Source organism: Dermacentor albipictus, chromosome 6, assembly GCF_038994185.2.
Source record: "Dermacentor albipictus isolate Rhodes 1998 colony chromosome 6, USDA_Dalb.pri_finalv2, whole genome shotgun sequence".
Taxonomy (NCBI): domain Eukaryota; kingdom Metazoa; phylum Arthropoda; class Arachnida; order Ixodida; family Ixodidae; genus Dermacentor; species Dermacentor albipictus.
Genome location: NC_091826.1, coordinates 85,471,108 through 85,489,527, shown reverse-complemented (window position 1 = coordinate 85,489,527; position 18,420 = coordinate 85,471,108). Strand labels below are relative to the sequence as shown.

The window sequence follows — 18,420 nt, the reverse complement described above, 5'->3', positions numbered from 1 at the left end:
TCGAGGCCAGGACCTCGAGAAGCCAAAGTTGCCATCGACCGGTGGCAGACAAAGGGACTGCCACCGGCCGCGGTGAACACTTACACACCTTCCGAAGCCTGGATGCGGCACTCGCCTAGCGTGCGTACCCACAGCGCGCGCAAGCAAGGCCCAATCCTGCCAGAAATTCTGCCAATGGGGGAAGCTCGTTGACCTTCACGGGTGCGGGATGCCCGCCGAGTAACAGTGTTTTATGACCCACGGGCCATCCCGTCCAGGCAGGGAGGCGAGGCACATGGAGCTCTTGCCAATGCATCGCAAAAGAACGGCGTCGCGCAGTTACTGCGAGCACTCGAAACACCACAACGAGTACCACACGGTTCTTGATCAATTATATAAATGTAAGCCGAAGTACATGTTCTCTTTTGATGTATACACGTTAACTGTACACGTCTGGGTGCTGGTCGAATTCAATAAAGATATTCGTGAGAGATTTCTGTATATCCATTGTATGGACTTCTCACAAACAGCATCGTCAGTGAAAAGAAATGAGAATAATAGGACTATAAAACATGTTTGAAGAAGTCTTTACGCAAATTAGTGACTGTCTCAGTTGCATTTACAAAACAAAATCAGAAGTGCTCTCTCTTTTTGGCGTCGTAATGTTGCACTCCGTCAAGGAAAAAGTGAGTAAGAAGGATGTAACAGGAGCCAAACTTGTTCAATTAGACTTGCGTTTTCGTTGTTCTCTTTCTTGATTCCGATGCAAATCATCTGGGCACTGCTGTCGCCCTGTACTTCTATGCCAGCGCAGGCACAAGACGCACATGAGCGCGCCGGTGATGCGCAGCATGCAGCTTCTGGTTGGCTACCACCTGGGCTCGGTCATCTATGGCTCGCTGGTACTCGTCGTCGCGGATCCCCTGAGGGCGATCATCTCTGGCTCACGTCTCGTGTGAGTGAGCAGGGGCACGGAGTCGCCGACAAACGCTCATCAAAATGTACTCGAAAGAACAGATGAGTAACAGCCCCATGGTTGTTCCCTGCTGCTGGTGTTGGTGCTAGTTTGAACACACATTAACGGTGTCAAATCAAGAAAACGCTCTTTTATTTGGCCTAGTAGTGCTGCGGAAACCCGCAAGGTGGAGAGAAGTAATGAATAAAGGGAAAATCAGACATTAGAGAATTTGTTATGATGTTTGCGGAATACCATATAAGCATGGCGCGCGTCAAGTCAGTTTTCGCCTCCTGAGAGGCTATCATTAACGAGAGTGCAAACTCTCCCTCTCTCTCCCGCTCTTTTGGGTTTGCTGCTCGAATCTTTTTAATTGTTTTCTGCTTTGCAAGGTTAACAGTGTAGTACACCGTGTACGCAGTTGTGCATGCTCATATGCTTAGTTTAGCGAACAAAGTTAACATTGTTTTACCTCTATCTCTGTTGAGTTAGTTTCAAAACATGCCGATTCGGCTTTCATCGCAATTAATGAGGCTGGGTAACTAAACGAGTTTATTAGTGGCACGAAAGTTGCTACATGGCTTTTTGAATGTACAGAAAATTAGTGACAGATTTCCAGACGTTGTTACGTAGGTAGTCGAAAACATTTGTTTAGGAGTGCCTTTGATGGCTCATTAGTATGAAGAGCATTTTTATCACTGCCCTAAATGCAGCCAACATGACAAACAACGTGACAACGCGACACGCACTTAGTGCGACAGTTTCGGTCGGAGTTAGGCTTTATAATTCATTGTTTATGCATGTGCGTACAAGTCTGCAATAGCTATAGAGACACCACTTCAACCAGCCACATATAGTTCAGAATTAAAAAAAGAAAACATACATATGACGCTATATCTAAGCTATGTTTATATAAAGCTATGTTCCAAATGCTTTCTTTTATAGCTTGAACGAAAAGACTCAGGTGGGGGTGTCAGCCACCAGGATTCTGAGGCCGTGTTGTAGCTGCCTCGACCGATTCTTGATGCACCTTAACCGCAAGGCCTACATTATCATGGGTGAGCATCTCGTCCTCAGCAATGGACTCACAAAGACTGTCTTTAAAGGCGTGACTCGCATCTGCTTATACTGAATCCCGCCCCACGGCGGAGAGCTGCAGCCATGGGACGTACTGCGAGCTACCTTGTAGAACAGGCGCGCGTAGCGACCCAATCGGCATCGAAGAGGTTCCCTCAAAAGTGCCCCATACCCAGCGTCGCATACCCACTGACCCAAGTTGGTTGTACTATTGGTTTCAAGATAGGAGTAAAGTTTCGTTCGTTCTCCGTCCTCGCTTCACCGTTGGAACTTGAAGCTTCTCGGATGATGATCGGCAGTTGTTGATCAAACGCAGGCAGGAAACGATGAGGTCAGATGTACAAGAAATATTTATACGTGAACTTTTCTATATACATGGCAGGTAAAACAAATACATTACAAACTTGAACAATTGAGAAACAAAGTCTCACTCTTCTACTGTCTCAATGACTGTTAGAGCCCAGACTCGTTTTAACGTACATAGTACGGAGGCTCACTGATCTATCAGCAATCCTGATTTCAGCCAAGTCTGAGGGACAGCATGTCGTCCCGATTTTTATAGCCCAAATATACAAAGAAAAAAGGCGGTAGGGCCGTTGGCCCGTCCCACAGGTTCAGTTGCCAATCAGAGTCAACCGTTTGTTAAGCCACAACCCACAGGGATGGGCTTACTCTTAAAAATAAACATATTCGAAAACAAAGCTCTTTTCCTTCTTCGCCAAAACTCCGCTGCCCTCTCATTTCTCCGTAGCGAGTGACCGGCTCAGCAAAACACGCCAGGCCCGAACAAGTTATCGCTAGACCGTTTCAAATCCCAACGGCGTCTAGGCTGCAAATGTCTCGGAAGCAGGGGCACCGGCACCACGAAGTGCCGCTGTACTCAAAGTTTGGCCGTCTGGGAGACGGATGACCCTCCTTGTCCTTCAAACTTATTGTCTACAAGACAAAGTTCTTTGAGTGCGTGTTTCCAAGACGCCGTCGTGCGAATGCACTCTTTACGTGTGCACCGCATTCCTACAGCGTGCACGGTAAGCTGGTCTTCGAAACCACGCAGGCAGTCGCACCCAACAACAAGGCTGGCGATTACGTTCCGGACGCGTAGAGGATTAGGTCCATGCTCACTGCATGCGGCATGGAGTCAGAGTTGCTAAGTCCTTCTTAACCTCGGCGGCGCCTCCAATTAGTCAGGGACTCGGGCGCCAGACCCACAATACCTTTTGTACAGCGGTTCGTTTCAAGGCTGGTCTGTGTGACCCGTCGGCGGACTGCCAACATCGTGCGCACAATACTGACTTCCAGTAATCGGCACACGCCCGCCTGGCACCTGCCGCGACGCGTCACCCAACCCCGCGCGTTGCCTGTGACCCCACATAACACAGCAACTGTCGCCCCGCTGACATGGGGGGAAGTGAACCCCCTCTCTATACACAAAGCACGAGGCCGATTCGTGAGACTTAAGAACCCGAACAATCAGAGCGACCTTACACGTCCCTCCTAAAGAGTATACTGGACTTACAATGTTCCCAGCTATACTACAAGAGCCAAAGGGCGCTGTATCATAAGATTTAGGCTCTGAAGGTTCCGTCGTCAAAGAAAATTGACATACGCTGCCCAACACGGGTGCTGCGGAGTCCGTAATGAACAGGAAAATTAACTGAAAGGACCACGGAGAAAAAACAATTTTCTCACAGCGACAAAAGAAAAGGGCGAAAGCTCAACACATTCATGACAGTGAGCATGCAAAAGAAACACTCATGTATGTACAGGAACACTCCAACGCACTGCACGGCACAACAGCAGTAAAGTAACATATGCAGGTTATATACATAGTATGTCCATAGTCTTATAACCCTCATACACATAGACGACAACAGCCACAGAAAGTTCCACCAAGGCTGAACTGTCCCACACACACATTCTTCGGGTGAACGGGAACATTCACGCCTGTCCCAGCTGGCATGGCTGTTTCTGTCTATCCTTTCGTTTCTGCTCTTTACTCGATTGGCTCCCATGAACGATTCGAGAGCCTTGACAATGCATCAGCCTTGGCGTTACATGTTCCTTTCCGGTGACGCACCGTTACATTGTAGCGCTGTAGTGAAAGCGCCCATCTTGCTAACTTGGCCCCCTGCGGGGTGCTGGTTGTCAAATATGACAGTGGGTTATGATCAGAGACAACATTCACCACTGCTCCGAAAAGCCAGTAGTCAAATTTCTTGAGTGCCCAAATAATGGCAAAGGCTTCTCTCTCTATTGTCGACCAGCGCGCCTGTGTCGGGTTAAAGCGGTGGCTAGCAAAAGCGATCGGCTTTTCTTCTCCGTCCGCTGAAATTTGAGCTAAACAGGCACCGGCCGCCGTCGCTGACGCATCAGTGAATAGCCAGTACGGCTGATGAGGCTCAGGCGTGTTCATGGCGACAGCCTGACAGAGAGCTAATTTCAGACTTTCGAACGCGCACTGCGCTTCTTCCGACCATGGAATTGAATTAGGAACCCCTCGCCTTGTCAAAGCTGTAAGCGGGCTCGCCACGTCGGCGTAGTTTGAGACATAGTCCCGATAATGCCCACAAAGCCCCAACAGACTTCGCAACTCTTTCTTTGTGTGAGGTGGCACAAGACCTACTATGGCAGCTATCTTGGTTGCCCAACCTGTGTCAAAGATGAGTACTTGGTCCCCGACATTAAATTCTTTAGTCCGTGCCCTCCTATTGTAAACTAGAGCATGTTTGCTCTGGCACTCGGTGCCTGTCAACTCAGCTACACTCTCGGCTAGTTCTAGCTCCCGCTGACTGGGCACCCCAGTGACATCTTGTATGAAACTATTCTCTTGCAACTTAGGCATTTGCTCTGTCGTTTCTTCGAAACTTAGACCGCAGTCCGGCTCAGTGTAATCGACCATTTCGACTGATCGGACCCCTGCCCGCGGAATATTTTCCTCTCCAAACTCCTCTTTTTCCTGCGCCCGTAGTAGTTCCCAATCTTCCTTTGACAGCAGGCAGTCAACCCCGTTTGCAAGTTCGTCGGTAACCGCGCACACCAGATCGATCCTCTGCGGTTGTATCACAGCCCCCGGGCGATGCATGCCTACGGGCAGCGTAGCTAGCTTAGCTCGAATGGTGTTTCCGAATGCCGACTCAAGTCTTACTGTTCGTGATGGCTCCTGTAAATCGATGGGCAACATACTTTTACGGACAACCGTTATCTCACTGCCTGTGTCCAACACAGCTTCCGTTGCTATATCCCCGCACATGATAGGGATTAGGTCCAGCTTCGACCTCCCCGAGTTAGCATATTGACACGTGTATTTATATTTATCGGGCGACCAGGTTTCACCGCCTAAGAAATCGTATCGCACAGCGCGGGACGCGCTTGAATGTATCCGAAGTTTCTGGAAAGTTATCGATGCTTCTATCCGCAGTCTGTTGTTGCCGAACGTTGTGTTATCTGATTTATTCGCCTGACGCGAATGATGTAGAACTTTATGGAAGGCACGCGGGTGCCAACGATTAGTCTGGAACATTCGACGATTGTGTATAAAAGCCGACGCGCTTGAACCGCTGATCAGATTTTCGACGATCGCCGACCGTGTTCGCCGCTATCGTTGTGCTATAAGTGTAGCCTGTTTTGTGGGCACAGGTTCGCCCAATAAAAGTTCGTTTTGTCTATCACAGTATTGCTGCTGTGTTCTTAACGTCACCACCACGTGACATCTGGTGGAGGTGCTTTTGGTCCATGTACCGGACGCCCCCGACAAGCCGTGATCCAAGCCCGGAACGCAAAGACAACACCAACGCAGTCCCGGACCATCGAGCAAGCCGCCGTCTTCAACAACTGCCCCCGGAGCACGGACTTTTGCCTGAGGCGACCAGAAAGATTGCCACCAAGTCCACCCCAATGGCAGCCCCGGCATCGCCCATCGTGCTACAGCACCCCAGGGAGCCTCCGACGTTCCGTGGTTCAACTTTCGAGGACCCGGAAGGCTGGCTTGAGACGTACGAGAGAGTCGCAACGTTTAACAACTGGAACAGCGACGACAAACTGCGATATGTCTTCTTCGCATTGGAAGACGCGGCCAGGACGTGGTTCGAGAACCGAGAAGCCACCCTAACGACCTGGGAACTTTTCCGAAGCAGCTTCCTCAAGACATTCGCAAGCGTCGTACGCCGAGAACGAGCCCAAGCGCTATTGGAAACCCGGGTGCAGCTACCTAATGAGACGACCGCGATCTACACGGAAGAAATGAGCCGTCTCTTCCGCCACGCCGACCCTGAAATGCCCGAGGAGAAGAAAGTGCGCCTGCTGATGCGTGGTGTGAAGGAGGAACTTTTTGCCGGAATGGTACGAAGCCCACCGAAGACCGTCGACGAGTTTCTTCACGAGGCCACCAGCATCGAGAAGACACTCGAGATGCGAAACCGGCAATTCGACCGCCGCGCGACCTCGACAAACATCGCCGGAGTTCAGTCACTGGCCGCCGACGACCTACGCGAGACTATCCGAGCTGTCGTGCGGGAGGAGCTACAAAAGCTGTTCCCATCATCACAGCCTCAAGTGGCTTCGATTGCCGACGCCGTGCGTGAGGAACTCCAACAACAACTTGGACTAGCCCCTGAATCGCCGCAGCGTGAGCCGCAAGCGATGACCTACGCCGCCGTCGCACGCCGTCAAGGACCCCCTCCGCGACCACGCCAGGGCCCTGTCACGCCACAGTTTCGTCGTCCGCCGCCGCCGCCGCCAGCACGACCACCCGTCGCCCAGCGCACCTACGCGAGGAAGACGGACATCTGGCGTGCTCCTGACCATCGCCCGCTCTGCTACCACTGCGGAGAAGCGGGTCACGTCTACCGACGATGTCCGTACCGGGAGATGGGACTGCGAGGTTTCGCCGTCAACGCGCCGCGTCCACAGCTTGGCGAGCGCCCACGTGACATCGCCGATTACCTCGCCGCTACTCAGTGGAGCCCTCGACGGCCGTCCCGTTCGCCATCACCAGGCCGCTACCTGTCGCCGCAGCGCCGACCATACACTGGCCCAGCCCGGGGCCGGTCAGCGAGCCCATATCCGGAAAACTAAAAGCAGCAACCGATGGAGGTGCGGTTGCTGTTCGTCGAACTGACGAAGATCCTCTGCCGCCGACGAAGACGACGACGAAACGATCTCGACGACATGACAACGACACGCCGCCGTACCGACGAAGTCAGGAAGGCAAGACTACACCGACGAACGACGACTTGACGACGCGACGTTCCAACTTCAGTTCAACACGACGCAGCCGTGATCCGACGCCACGACCTAACTGCAACGCCAGACAAAGAACCACCGACCTCGACGTGCTTCTCGACGGACACGCAGTCACTGCCTTAGTCGACACAGGGGCTGATTACTCCGTCATGAGTGGACACATCGCCGCCCAGTTGAAGAAAGTTAAGACTACGTGGGAAGGCCCTCAAATTCGAACCGCTGGAGGACACCTCATCACGCCGTCTGGAGTCTGCACGGCAAGAATTACCGTTCATGACCGGACTTACCCTGCCACCTTCGTTATCCTCCAACAGTGTTCACGAGACGTCATACTCGGCATGGACTTCCTGAACCAACACGGCGCAATCATCGACCTGAAGTCGAAGTCAATAACGCTGTCGGAAGATCAAGCGATACTGCCGGAGAGCCCTCGTAGTCACCACGCCTTGAGGGTGCTCGAAGATCAAGTGAGCATCCCACCTCGCTCCAGCATTGTCATTTCGGTCGGCCCCGAAACACCCGTTGACGTAGAAGGCGTCATCGAAGGCGACCAACGTCTACTGCTCGACCGTGAAATTTGCGTCGCAAGAGGGATCGCTCGACTGCACGGAGGAAACACGAAGGTGTTGCTGACAAACTTCAGCCAGGAATTCAAGCACATCAACAAGGGCACGACGATCGCATACATCGAGGAATTTCAGGAAACCAGCGATGCGTTTGTCCTCTCGGATTCTGTTGCATCTACCCCGACGACCGCAGTTCCCGAGCCAGACTTCGACATAAATCCAAGTCTCCCCGTGATTAAGAAGCAACAGCTCAGAAGTCTGCTTCGACGATACAAAGACTGCTTTTCGACGTCATCGAGGATTCGACAAACCCCAGTCGCAAAGCATCGCATAATAACAGAAGAGTGCGCTCGACCACTCCGCCAGAGCCCTTACCGAGTTTCGACGCGAGAACGCGAAGCTATAAGACACCAAGTCGACGAAATGCTGCGCGACGACATCATCCAGCCGTCGAAAAGCCCGTGGGCGTCTCCAGTTGTTTTAGTGAAGAAAAAGGACGGAACCCTACGTTTCTGCGTCGATTATCGTCGATTGAACAAAATCCCGAAGAAAGACGTATACCCCCTCCCACGGATAGACGACGCATTGGATCGGCTCTGCAATGCTAAATACTTCTCATCGATGGACCTCAAGTCTGGCTACTGGCAAATAGAGGTCGACGAAAGGGATCGCGAAAAGACCGGCTTCATCACGCCAGACGGCCTCTACGAGTTCAAGGTTATGCCATTCGGACTGTGTTCGGCACCTGCAACGTTCCAGCGCGTCATGGACACAGTATTAGCAGGACTGAAGTGGCAGACCTGTCTCGTTTACTTGGATGACGTCGTCGTCTTCGCCGGGAATTTCGACGATCACCTCAAGCGGCTTGCGACAGTACTTGAAGCCATCAAGTCGTCAGGGCTTACTCTGAAGCCGGAAAAATGCCGCTTCGCTTATGATGAGCTTCTGTTCCTAGGCCACGTAATCAGCAAATCTGGTGTCCGTCCAGACCCGCAAAAGACAGCTGCAATCGCACAGTTCCCGCAACCCATCAACAAGAAGGCAGTGCGTAGGTTCCTTGGCATGTGTGCCTACTATAGGCGCTTTGTCAAGGACTTTTCACGCATCGCGGAGCCGCTAACACATCTAACGAAATGTGATGTCGAGTTCAAGTGGGAAACACCGCAGGCCGACGCATTTGAAGAACTCAAACGACGCATGCAGTCGCCGCCGGTACTTGCGCACTTCGACGAGCACGCCGATACAGAAATCCATACTGACGCCAGTAGCCTAGGCCTCGGTGCCGTTCTAGTCCAGAGGAGAAACGGAGTCGAACAGGTGATAGCTTACGCTAGCCGGTCGCTGTCAAAAGCGGAAGGCAACTATTCTACGACCGAAAAGGAATGCCTCCCCATCGTTTGGGCTACAGCTAAATTTCGCCCTTATCTTTATGGCAGGCCATTCAAAGTCGTCAGTGACCATCACGCGTTGTGTTGGCTAGCGAATATAAAGGATCCTTCAGGACGACTCGCGCGGTGGAGCCTCAGACTACAAGAATACGACATCACTGTCACCTACAAGTGCGGACGAAAACACTCCGATGCCGATTGCCTATCACGCGCCCCCATTGACCCGCCGCCGCAAGACGACGAGAATGACGACGCCTTCCTCGGAATGATAAGCGCGGAAGACTTCGCTGCACAGCAACGGGCAGACGCGGAGCTAAAAGGCCTCGTCGAATATTTGGAAGGGCACACCGACGTTGTCCCCAGGGCATTTAAGCGCGGATTATCTTCCTTCACGCTTCAAAACAATCTACTCGTGAAGAAGAACTTCTCCCCAGTCCGCGCCAACTACCTTCTTGTTGTCCCGTCAGGACTTCGTCCAGAAGTATTGCACGCCCTACATGACGATCCGACCGCTGGACACCTAGGATTTTCCCGGACACTATCAAGGATACAAGAAAAGTATTATTGGCCGCACCTGACCGCCGACGTCGCCCGTTATGTCAGAACATGCCGAGACTGTCAGCGACGCAAGACACCGCCGACAAGGCCAGCCGGATTACTACAGCCAATCGAGCCTCCTTGCCGACCATTCCAGCAGATCGGGATGGACTTGTTGGGACCCTTTCCGACGTCAACAACCGGAAATAAATGGATCGTCGTGGCGACGGACTACCTCACCCGCTTCGCTGAAACTAAAGCACTGCCGAAAGGTAGCGCAGCCGAAGTGGCGAAATTCTTTGTCGAAAACATCCTGCTGCGACATGGTGCCCCAGAAGTCCTCATCACCGACAGAGGAACGGCCTTTACAGCGGAGCTCACCCAAGCCATTCTGAACTACAGTCAGACAAGGCACAGGAGTACAACGGCCTACCACCCGCAGACGAATGGTCTTACGGAGCGGCTGAATAAGACCCTCGCCGAAATGCTAGCGATGTACGTGGACGTCGAACACAAGACGTGGGATGCGGTCCTGCCGTACGTAACATTCGCTTACAACACGGCGGTGCAAGAAACAACACAGATCACGCCGTTTAAGCTGGTTTACGGCAGGAATCCGACGACGACGCTCGACGCCATGCTGCCCCACGTCACTGACGAGGAAAATCTCGACGTCGCTAGCTATCTCCAGCGCGCCGAAGAAGCCCGACAGCTCGCCCGCCTGCGGATAAAGAACCAGCAGAGGACCGACAGCCGACACTACAACCTCCGACGACGCTTTGTTGAGTACCAGCCCGGTGACCGTGTTTGGGTTTGGACCCCTATACGCCGACGAGGACTGAGCGAGAAGCTTTTGCATCGCTATTTTGGACCGTACAAGATCATCCGACGTATTGGTGCACTGGACTACGAGGTCGTGCCAGACGGCATTTCGCTGTCACAGCGGCGCCGCTCACGACCTGAAATTGTCCACGTTGTGCGGCTCAAGCCGTACCACCAGCGTTGACGAACTTTGGCACTTCGCGTAACTGACCTTTGGACTTTATTTCTTTTCGTTGTTTTGTTATGTTTAATAAGTGTCCCTTTGTGTTTCGCTCTCTTTGTAGCATCGGGACGATGCTTTTTAAGAGGGGGGTATTGACACGTGTATTTATATTTATCGGGCGACCAGGTTTCACCGCCTAAGAAATCGTATCGCACAGCGCGGGACGCGCTTGAATGTATCCGAAGTTTCTGGAAAGTTATCGATGCTTCTATCCGCAGTCTGTTGTTGCCGAACGTTGTGTTATCTGATTTATTTGCCTGACGCGAATGATGTAGAACTTTATGGAAGGCACGCGGGTGCCAACGATTAGTCTGGAACATTCGACGATTGTGTATAAAAGCCGACGCGCTTGAACCGCTGATCAGATTTTCGACGATCGCCGACCGTGTTCGCCGCTATCGTTGTGCTATAAGTGTAGCCTGTTTTGTGGGCACAGGTTCGCCCAATAAAAGTTCGTTTTGTCTATCACAGTATTGCTGCTGTGTTCTTAACGTCACCACCACGTGACAATATTGAGCTACGACATGTACTCTAGCGCTTAGCACCCTTTCTTGCTCTGGTGGAGGTTCTTCACTTACAACAGCAACCTTCTGTACCCTTTGTTTTTGCACAGTCGGTGGCTTCCCCTGCGGTTCTTTATCTGAAGCTTTTGGGCAGTCTCTGGCTAGGTGACCCTGTACATGACACACGTGGCATCTTAAATTTGTCCTCTGCGGGCCAGCTAGTTTTGCGTGCTGCGGCAATGAGGCTGTTGCGGCTGGCTTATTTGCTCGTCCTTTCCCTTTAGCTTGCTCGAAAGTCTCGAGCACTTTCGCCACCTGCACTGGCTTAAACCAATCTTCGCCCTCCCGCAAAAGAACATATTCAAGGGCTTCTGAGCTTAGACTGGCTTTCATACGGTCAGCGACCATAAGCTCCGTCATAGCTTCTTTGGTGTTTGCATTTCGAGATTGAAGGTAATAGGCCACATAAGTTCTCGCGCGGGACGCGAACTGAGCCCAAGTTTCCTCCTTTCGTTTAGATGCCTTTTCAAACCTCTCCAAGTATTTAGCTGGCGTGAGCTTAAGTTCATCTAATACTGCCTTCTTTACAGTCTCGTAATCCGTACATTCCTCATCATTAAGGCCACGCAACAGATAACGGACCCGCTCGGCCAGCGCAGGCATGATCAAATGTACCCGGCTATGTGCCGGTACTTGAAAAGATGTAAACAACTTTTCGACCTCCTCAAACCATATCGGAACGTCAGTGTCACACGGCAACCGGTATGCCTTAAGCACTTGAGCACATTGCGCTATTCCATCCGTGATGGCACCGCGCCGATCGCTTCCTTCCGACACCGAAGGCGGCCTGCTCGCCTGCTCGAGCTCCACTCTCCGTAGAGCAATGCGCTCGCACTCTAGCTGTAGGCGCACTTTTTCCAGCTCCAGCTCCAGGCGTCTCACCGCCATGGCTTCTGGATCGGTCGTGCTCGGAGCCTGCGCAGCGCCTTGCGTCTCACTATCCATTTCAGTATCCGACGTCTCAGACTCGGTCTCTCCGACGCGTTGCAGCTCCTGCCGTCTCTGACCCTCTCTTTGTTCAGATGCCGTATCAATGTTTACGTTAGCCTCACTCGCATTTGCTGTTCTGCGCGTGAACACCATTAACCTCACTGAACAACAGCCATGCCAACCTAGACAAAACGCAAGGAATCCCGCTCACCCGTTGCTGCTGGGGGCGCCGCCTGACGTCCTTGTCCAGATGAATTGCACCCCTTGCGGAATTCGCTGGTGGCCCTCTGATTCCTTGCGCCTGGCTCGCTGCTCGTTGCTCGTTGTGGGACTTGCCGATCCTGTCGTGCTGCGCCAGTAAAATTTCGTTCGTTCTCCGTCCTCGCTTCACCGTTGGAACTTGAAGCTTCTCGGATGATGATCGGCAGTTGTTGATCAAACGCAGGCAGGAAACGATGAGGTCAGATGTACAAGAAATATTTATACGTGAACTTTTCTATATACATGGCAGGTAAAACAAATACATTACAAACTTGAACAATTGAGAAACAAAGTCTCACTCTTCTACTGTCTCAATGACTGTTAGAGCCCAGACTCGTTTTAACGTACATAGTACGGAGGCTCACTGATCTATCAGCAATCCTGATTTCAGCCAAGTCTGAGGGACAGCATGTCGTCCCGATTTTTATAGCCCAAATATACAAAGAAAAAAGGCGGTAGGGCCGTTGGCCCGTCCCACAGGTTCAGTTGCCAATCAGAGTCAACCGTTTGTTAAGCCACAACCCACAGGGATGGGCTTACTCTTAAAAATAAACATATTCGAAAACAAAGCTCTTTTCCTTCTTCGCCAAAACTCCGCTGCCCTCTCATTTCTCCGTAGCGAGTGACCGGCTCAGCAAAACACGCCAGGCCCGAACAAGTTATCGCTAGACCGTTTCAAATCCCAACGGCGTCTAGGCTGCAAATGTCTCGGAAGCAGGGGCACCGGCACCACGAAGTGCCGCTGTACTCAAAGTTTGGCCGTCTGGGAGACGGATGACCCTCCTTGTCCTTCAAACTTATTGTCTACAAGACAAAGTTCTTTGAGTGCGTGTTTCCAAGACGCCGTCGTGCGAATGCACTCTTTACGTGTGCACCGCATTCCTACAGCGTGCACGGTAAGCTGGTCTTCGAAACCACGCAGGCAGTCGCACCCAACAACAAGGCTGGCGATTACGTTCCGGACGCGTAGAGGATTAGGTCCATGCTCACTGCATGCGGCATGGAGTCAGAGTTGCTAAGTCCTTCTTAACCTCGGCGGCGCCTCCAATTAGTCAGGGACTCGGGCGCCAGACCCACAATACCTTTTGTACAGCGGTTCGTTTCAAGGCTGGTCTGTGTGACCCGTCGGCGGACTGCCAACATCGTGCGCACAATACTGACTTCCAGTAATCGGCACACGCCCGCCTGGCACCTGCCGCGACGCGTCACCCAACCCCGCGCGTTGCCTGTGACCCCACATAACACAGCAACTGTCGCCCCGCTGACATGGGGGGAAGTGAACCCCCTCTCTATACACAAAGCACGAGGCCGATTCGTGAGACTTAAGAACCCGAACAATCAGAGCGACCTTACAATAGGGTTCCCTCAGCACCGCAGCCCGATGCCCTATCGCAGCACCATGTACTACTGCCCAGTGACCCGAGTTGGTGCAAGGCACGCAAATATATAGGTAGGCAGATATTGCAATGGGTTTATGGTGTCCTGGGAATTCTAACTGCAATAAATGCCCGTTTTCCTCGCAATCGCATAGTTTGGTATGGTGGGTGTTGCATGAGTTTGGTGAACAAGGTGTCGCTTTGGGTTTTCAAGCACGTACTAAATTTGTTCGCTTTGAAGCTCCACTGTGACGCAGACTTTTCTCAACTGTCATTTTCCCGAAACGCGAACTGCTTACGACGTTATGCAACTAAAAATTGATGCCTCTACAACCTGCGATTACAAAATACGGCGATTAAATTGCTCGTGTGCGCTGTAGTTGGTACTACTCATCGATGTGCAAGTCACCTAAGCCCAAAGACTGTCAGTGATAGCTTACTAAGGTGGAAAAAGGGGGTTAACTGAGGTGCCCAATTTGATTAGTCTAAGCATAAGAAGTCAACAGACACTGACACCAAGGACAACATAGGGGAAATTACTTGTGCTTAATAAATGAATTAATGAAACGATAGATTATTAGAAATAAAACTGGATAAAAAAAGAACAGCTTGCCGCAGGCGGGGAACGATCCCACAACCTCTGAAGGTTGTCGGATCGTTCCTAAAACGTCCATTTGCTGTGGTTGATGCCTCTTTCTATGATACTCAACTGTGACTTTCCACGGTGTACTTCAAAGAGCTTATTGGTAGTTAAACGGCGTAGACGAGTAACAGTGTGGGCCGTTAATAGATTCTAGGGAGTGATACCAGCCTGGCTCTCCTCACAAAGAAGCTCCTACTCTTAGATGTTTGTATTTACGCTTCGTGTGCTTTGCCAAAGTGCTTTAAAAAGTCTGCACACTCCCATGCTCTAATTCTCGTCAACGGAAATTGCAAGCACAATGCCTCATCCAGCGTTGTTTATGTATCGCTGTCGCTTGTCAGGAGGGCCGATAGAAAGGGGAAACCCGCTTTTATGTCATTCGGATAGAAAATGGGGATTCTTCGGTAAACATTCAAAACTGCAGACCTGCTATAAAGGCGCCTAATTCACGAAGCTTTCCAATCCTAATTGCCTTTTTGCCACTGGCCATCCATCACCGCTAATAATTTGTCCACCATCAGGGTTAAATGGGATTCCTTTTTTTATTTTGCTACGAGAAATTCTGGCGTAAGAACTTTTTTTTTTAATGCAAGCGCAGATTAACTGGTAAGAGCAATCTTAAAATTGCATTTCCAAAGGTGACGGGTAGCACTTTGCACGCCTTTGCGTGTCTCGTTCCAGCGATGCATGGGCTGAGCTTTCGTACCAGCGGTCGGAGGGCGATGCGGCTATTAGACCGCCATTGCGAACAGGTGGCGGGACTCGACACCATCTCTGGGTTCGTGCTCTTCCTAGCCAAATTCAACGTTGCGCTGCTGGCAGTGTTTAGCGGACTCTGGATCATCAAGGTAAGGCAGCTTTCAGTGAGTTTGAAACTAAACTTAACCACGCTCATTCTGCACTTCGAGTGTCTTGTGATTCTAAAAAAAAAGAAGAGAAATTATGGTATTAGGAATTCATGTTTGCGTTCCCCTGTGTAGCCTTTTGAGTTTTTGGTGCGGCAGATCAGCAAAGAAGGCGAATTTACACGTCAGAAATTTCTGTTAATCAGTGCGCTAGCCTTTCAACTATTTCTTTATCTTTAGCTCTTTGAAATCTACCCCTCTACGTTAACTCAGCGGCTACGTCGTCGCGCCGCTGAGATATAGGTACTGCGTTCACTCTCGGCCCCATTGGCTGCGCTTCTGTGGGGTTACACGAAAAAAAAGATCACCTTCTGTTCATAATTATAAAAACTCGTTGAAGACAGTAATGCAGCCAAAATTCTCCCGAAGACCTCACTATGGGGTGCCTCATAATGGGGGCATGGTTTTGGCACATGATTTCTCTGAAGGCGCAACCGTGAACGCAAACACACATAGGCATAAGCACAAAAGCCTGTTTACGTTCGTCTTCGGAGCGACCCGAGCGATAGAGAGGGCAATCGTCACTTCACATTAAAGCATTTCCGACTAACTATAAGCCTTGGTGCTTCCACCTCAATTGGCGTCATCACACACGGGTGCCTTGTTGAAGCCAATATGCAAAAAAGCACCTGTTCTGCCCGATGGAGTTTAAATCAGTCGGAGTTTAAGAAATTGTTCGGAAAGCCTCTGACCTGACAACCTCTGAATAAGTAAATACGGCAAAACGCTTCATTTACAATTTGTTAATTGTTATTGAATTAGAAGTTATGTGCAGGACGCCTCCAGTGAATGTAAACCACCTTGACCTGGTCAGCGTTTTAAACTTCATTTCGTTCTGATTACGAGTGGCTCAGTAGACGAAAAAATCAAGAAAGAAAGAAATGATGACGGTTTCAAAGAGCAGGCGGTTGGCAATAAATTTCAGTGATTGATGTCTTATTAGTGACCTGTAATAAAGTGAGAGTGACAAGCAATGCATTTATCTATGTTCTAGTACAGCTTAGCATTTTTTACCGGAAGCCATTGTGCGTGTCATCAATTTCTACCGTGTGGCGTCACTGACAATTTTAGTCAGGTGGACCGCTATACAAAAACGGTTACGATGAGGAGTCCTTTTGTAAAACACATTTGGTGAGGCGATAGGTGATGTACAAACGCACCCGAGGCTTTCTTTTCCAGCCCTCTTGTCACGGAAATATTTTTTGTGAAAGAACCATTGCTTACATTGCAGCGGCAGACTTAGACTGTCATCATTATTACCGAATGGTGAAATGGGCTTTATTGGGGCACACGGATATTTTAGGCGCTACATGTCCTCGATGGTTCGAATAGAACCAGAGTTGAATAGCTCATAATATAAGTGGATTCTACTATTTTCTACAGGTAATGTATTATAGGTACCTATTTCCACGAGAACGAAGGATTGACGAAAAAAAAAACATGCAAGTCGTGACGCCAGCACTTTCTCTTTCGACCACAAAGTAAGCAAGCTTTAATTTAAACTTGTTCCAGTTTGCTTCTGTCCCATATCTGCTATTAGGTGTCCGCAATCGGCCGGAATTTGTTCGAGCCACTCCCACTTCGAGTCGCCATGGAAACCGCGAAATCTCCCCGCCCCCATATAACGCCTATACACTGACTCGGCGTGATTAGGCTGAAGAAAACAGATTATTTCCGGTTCAACGTCTTTTCGTGCCATTAGCGTTCGGTTAGTGGGGAAATTTTTTAGCACTGGACCCACATGATCTGTGCGGCGTGAAATCGGAAAACTGCAAGAACACCACGTCAAATGTCACCACGCACTAAAGTTGGTTTATTGCAGAACTGAATTTTTCTCTTAATAGTCGGAAATTGCCGCGTTCCAAAATGTATAAACGATGGTTGCCTAGACATGGCCCTGAATGAATTATGGGGTTTTACGTGCCAAACCCACGATTTCATTATGAGGCACGCCATAGTGGGGCACTGCGGATTACTTTTCGCCACCAAGCGTGCTTAACGTGCCCCAAATGCTCATGCATTCGGCAAAGGCTACTTGGAGATCCGGGGAAGAATGGATTTCTCTGCGAAGCATAAAATATTTCCTGTGGCAGCGTGACGTGTTCAAGCCCTTTCGGCACGTATACGAAATTGCTCGGCCGACTCTTCGTCGCAGAGTAGCTTCTAAGTGGCATTTTCATCCTTCCGTTGCATGCTACCGAGATTTTCGACCAGCCACCGCAATCTAAAAGGTGGAGTGGACCTATCGTGCACTTGAGAATCACTCTCCTCACTCGGTTATCTACTTTCAGTGTGCTAGTGCGGCCCCACCGAAGCTTTCTTCACTTCTGCGCGCTCATCGTCTCTTATCAGTGAACTAGATGGGAAAAATTGATTTCCGAAAGCCTTCGTGAGGTCTCTCGGTGTTTATCGCTGCCGCAGTTTTATGCACCTGACACATAAGAATGGCTGCTGCTTCCGTAGAAAGGAAGCGACTGCATTGACCTCGACACTAAAACCTGATATGAAAAACACACTTTCGAAAATATTGTTGATTGGGGTTTGCGTCTGAGGGAACCTTCCGGCAGTAAGCTACCAAACTTATGCGATGCCTTTCAATTTTTTTATTTGCTACAACTTTCCTGGTAGCATGAACCGGATGAAACTCCTTGACCGCTTAATTGCTTCTACAAAATGCTGAATTTGTAATGTCACAAATGAGACAAATCAGCCAGTATGTATATGCGTGACATTAGCAATGAAATACATAGGGAGAAGTTCGTTCGTATTTTAGAAGAGTTTTTGCTGTATGGTGTACCTTTTCGCACAGTGAAAAGCAATGATTGGTGCTTCATCTTTGCTTTTCTGCGCACGGGCACTCTTTACGTGATACAACATACACCAATCACAAGCTGAACATGACACACATTGCTATCGCACTGCCAGGATTACATTAACATTTAACATGCCCTGTG

General features: G+C 50.3%; 2 protein-coding genes across 2 annotated transcripts in view; one reads left to right on the top strand and one right to left on the bottom strand.

Moving 5' to 3' along the window:
* LOC139047052 (choline transporter-like protein 1) overlaps positions 1–18,420 on the top strand; it is an 86,071-nt gene that overhangs the window by 55,957 nt on the left and 11,694 nt on the right. Inside the window, exons 13-15 of the mRNA XM_070521003.1 lie at positions 794–934; positions 1,880–1,992; positions 15,243–15,409. Coding sequence (XP_070377104.1) covers positions 794–934; positions 1,880–1,992; positions 15,243–15,409 — 421 coding nt within the window. The remainder of the gene's footprint in view (positions 1–793; positions 935–1,879; positions 1,993–15,242; positions 15,410–18,420) is intronic.
* Positions 3,539–12,296, bottom strand: LOC139061426 (uncharacterized). Its single transcript, XM_070541416.1, has 4 exons — positions 11,310–12,296; positions 11,166–11,183; positions 4,661–5,294; positions 3,539–3,543 (listed from the first exon to the last, which is right to left on the bottom strand). The coding sequence occupies exons 1-4, from the start codon at positions 12,294–12,296 to the stop codon at positions 3,539–3,541; spliced, it is 1,644 nt and encodes a 547-aa protein (XP_070397517.1).

Coding starts and splice junctions, on each gene's coding strand:
- LOC139061426 (XM_070541416.1), bottom strand. CDS start 12,296: ATGGATAGTGAGACGCAAGGCGCTGCGCAGGCTCCGAGCACGACCGAT.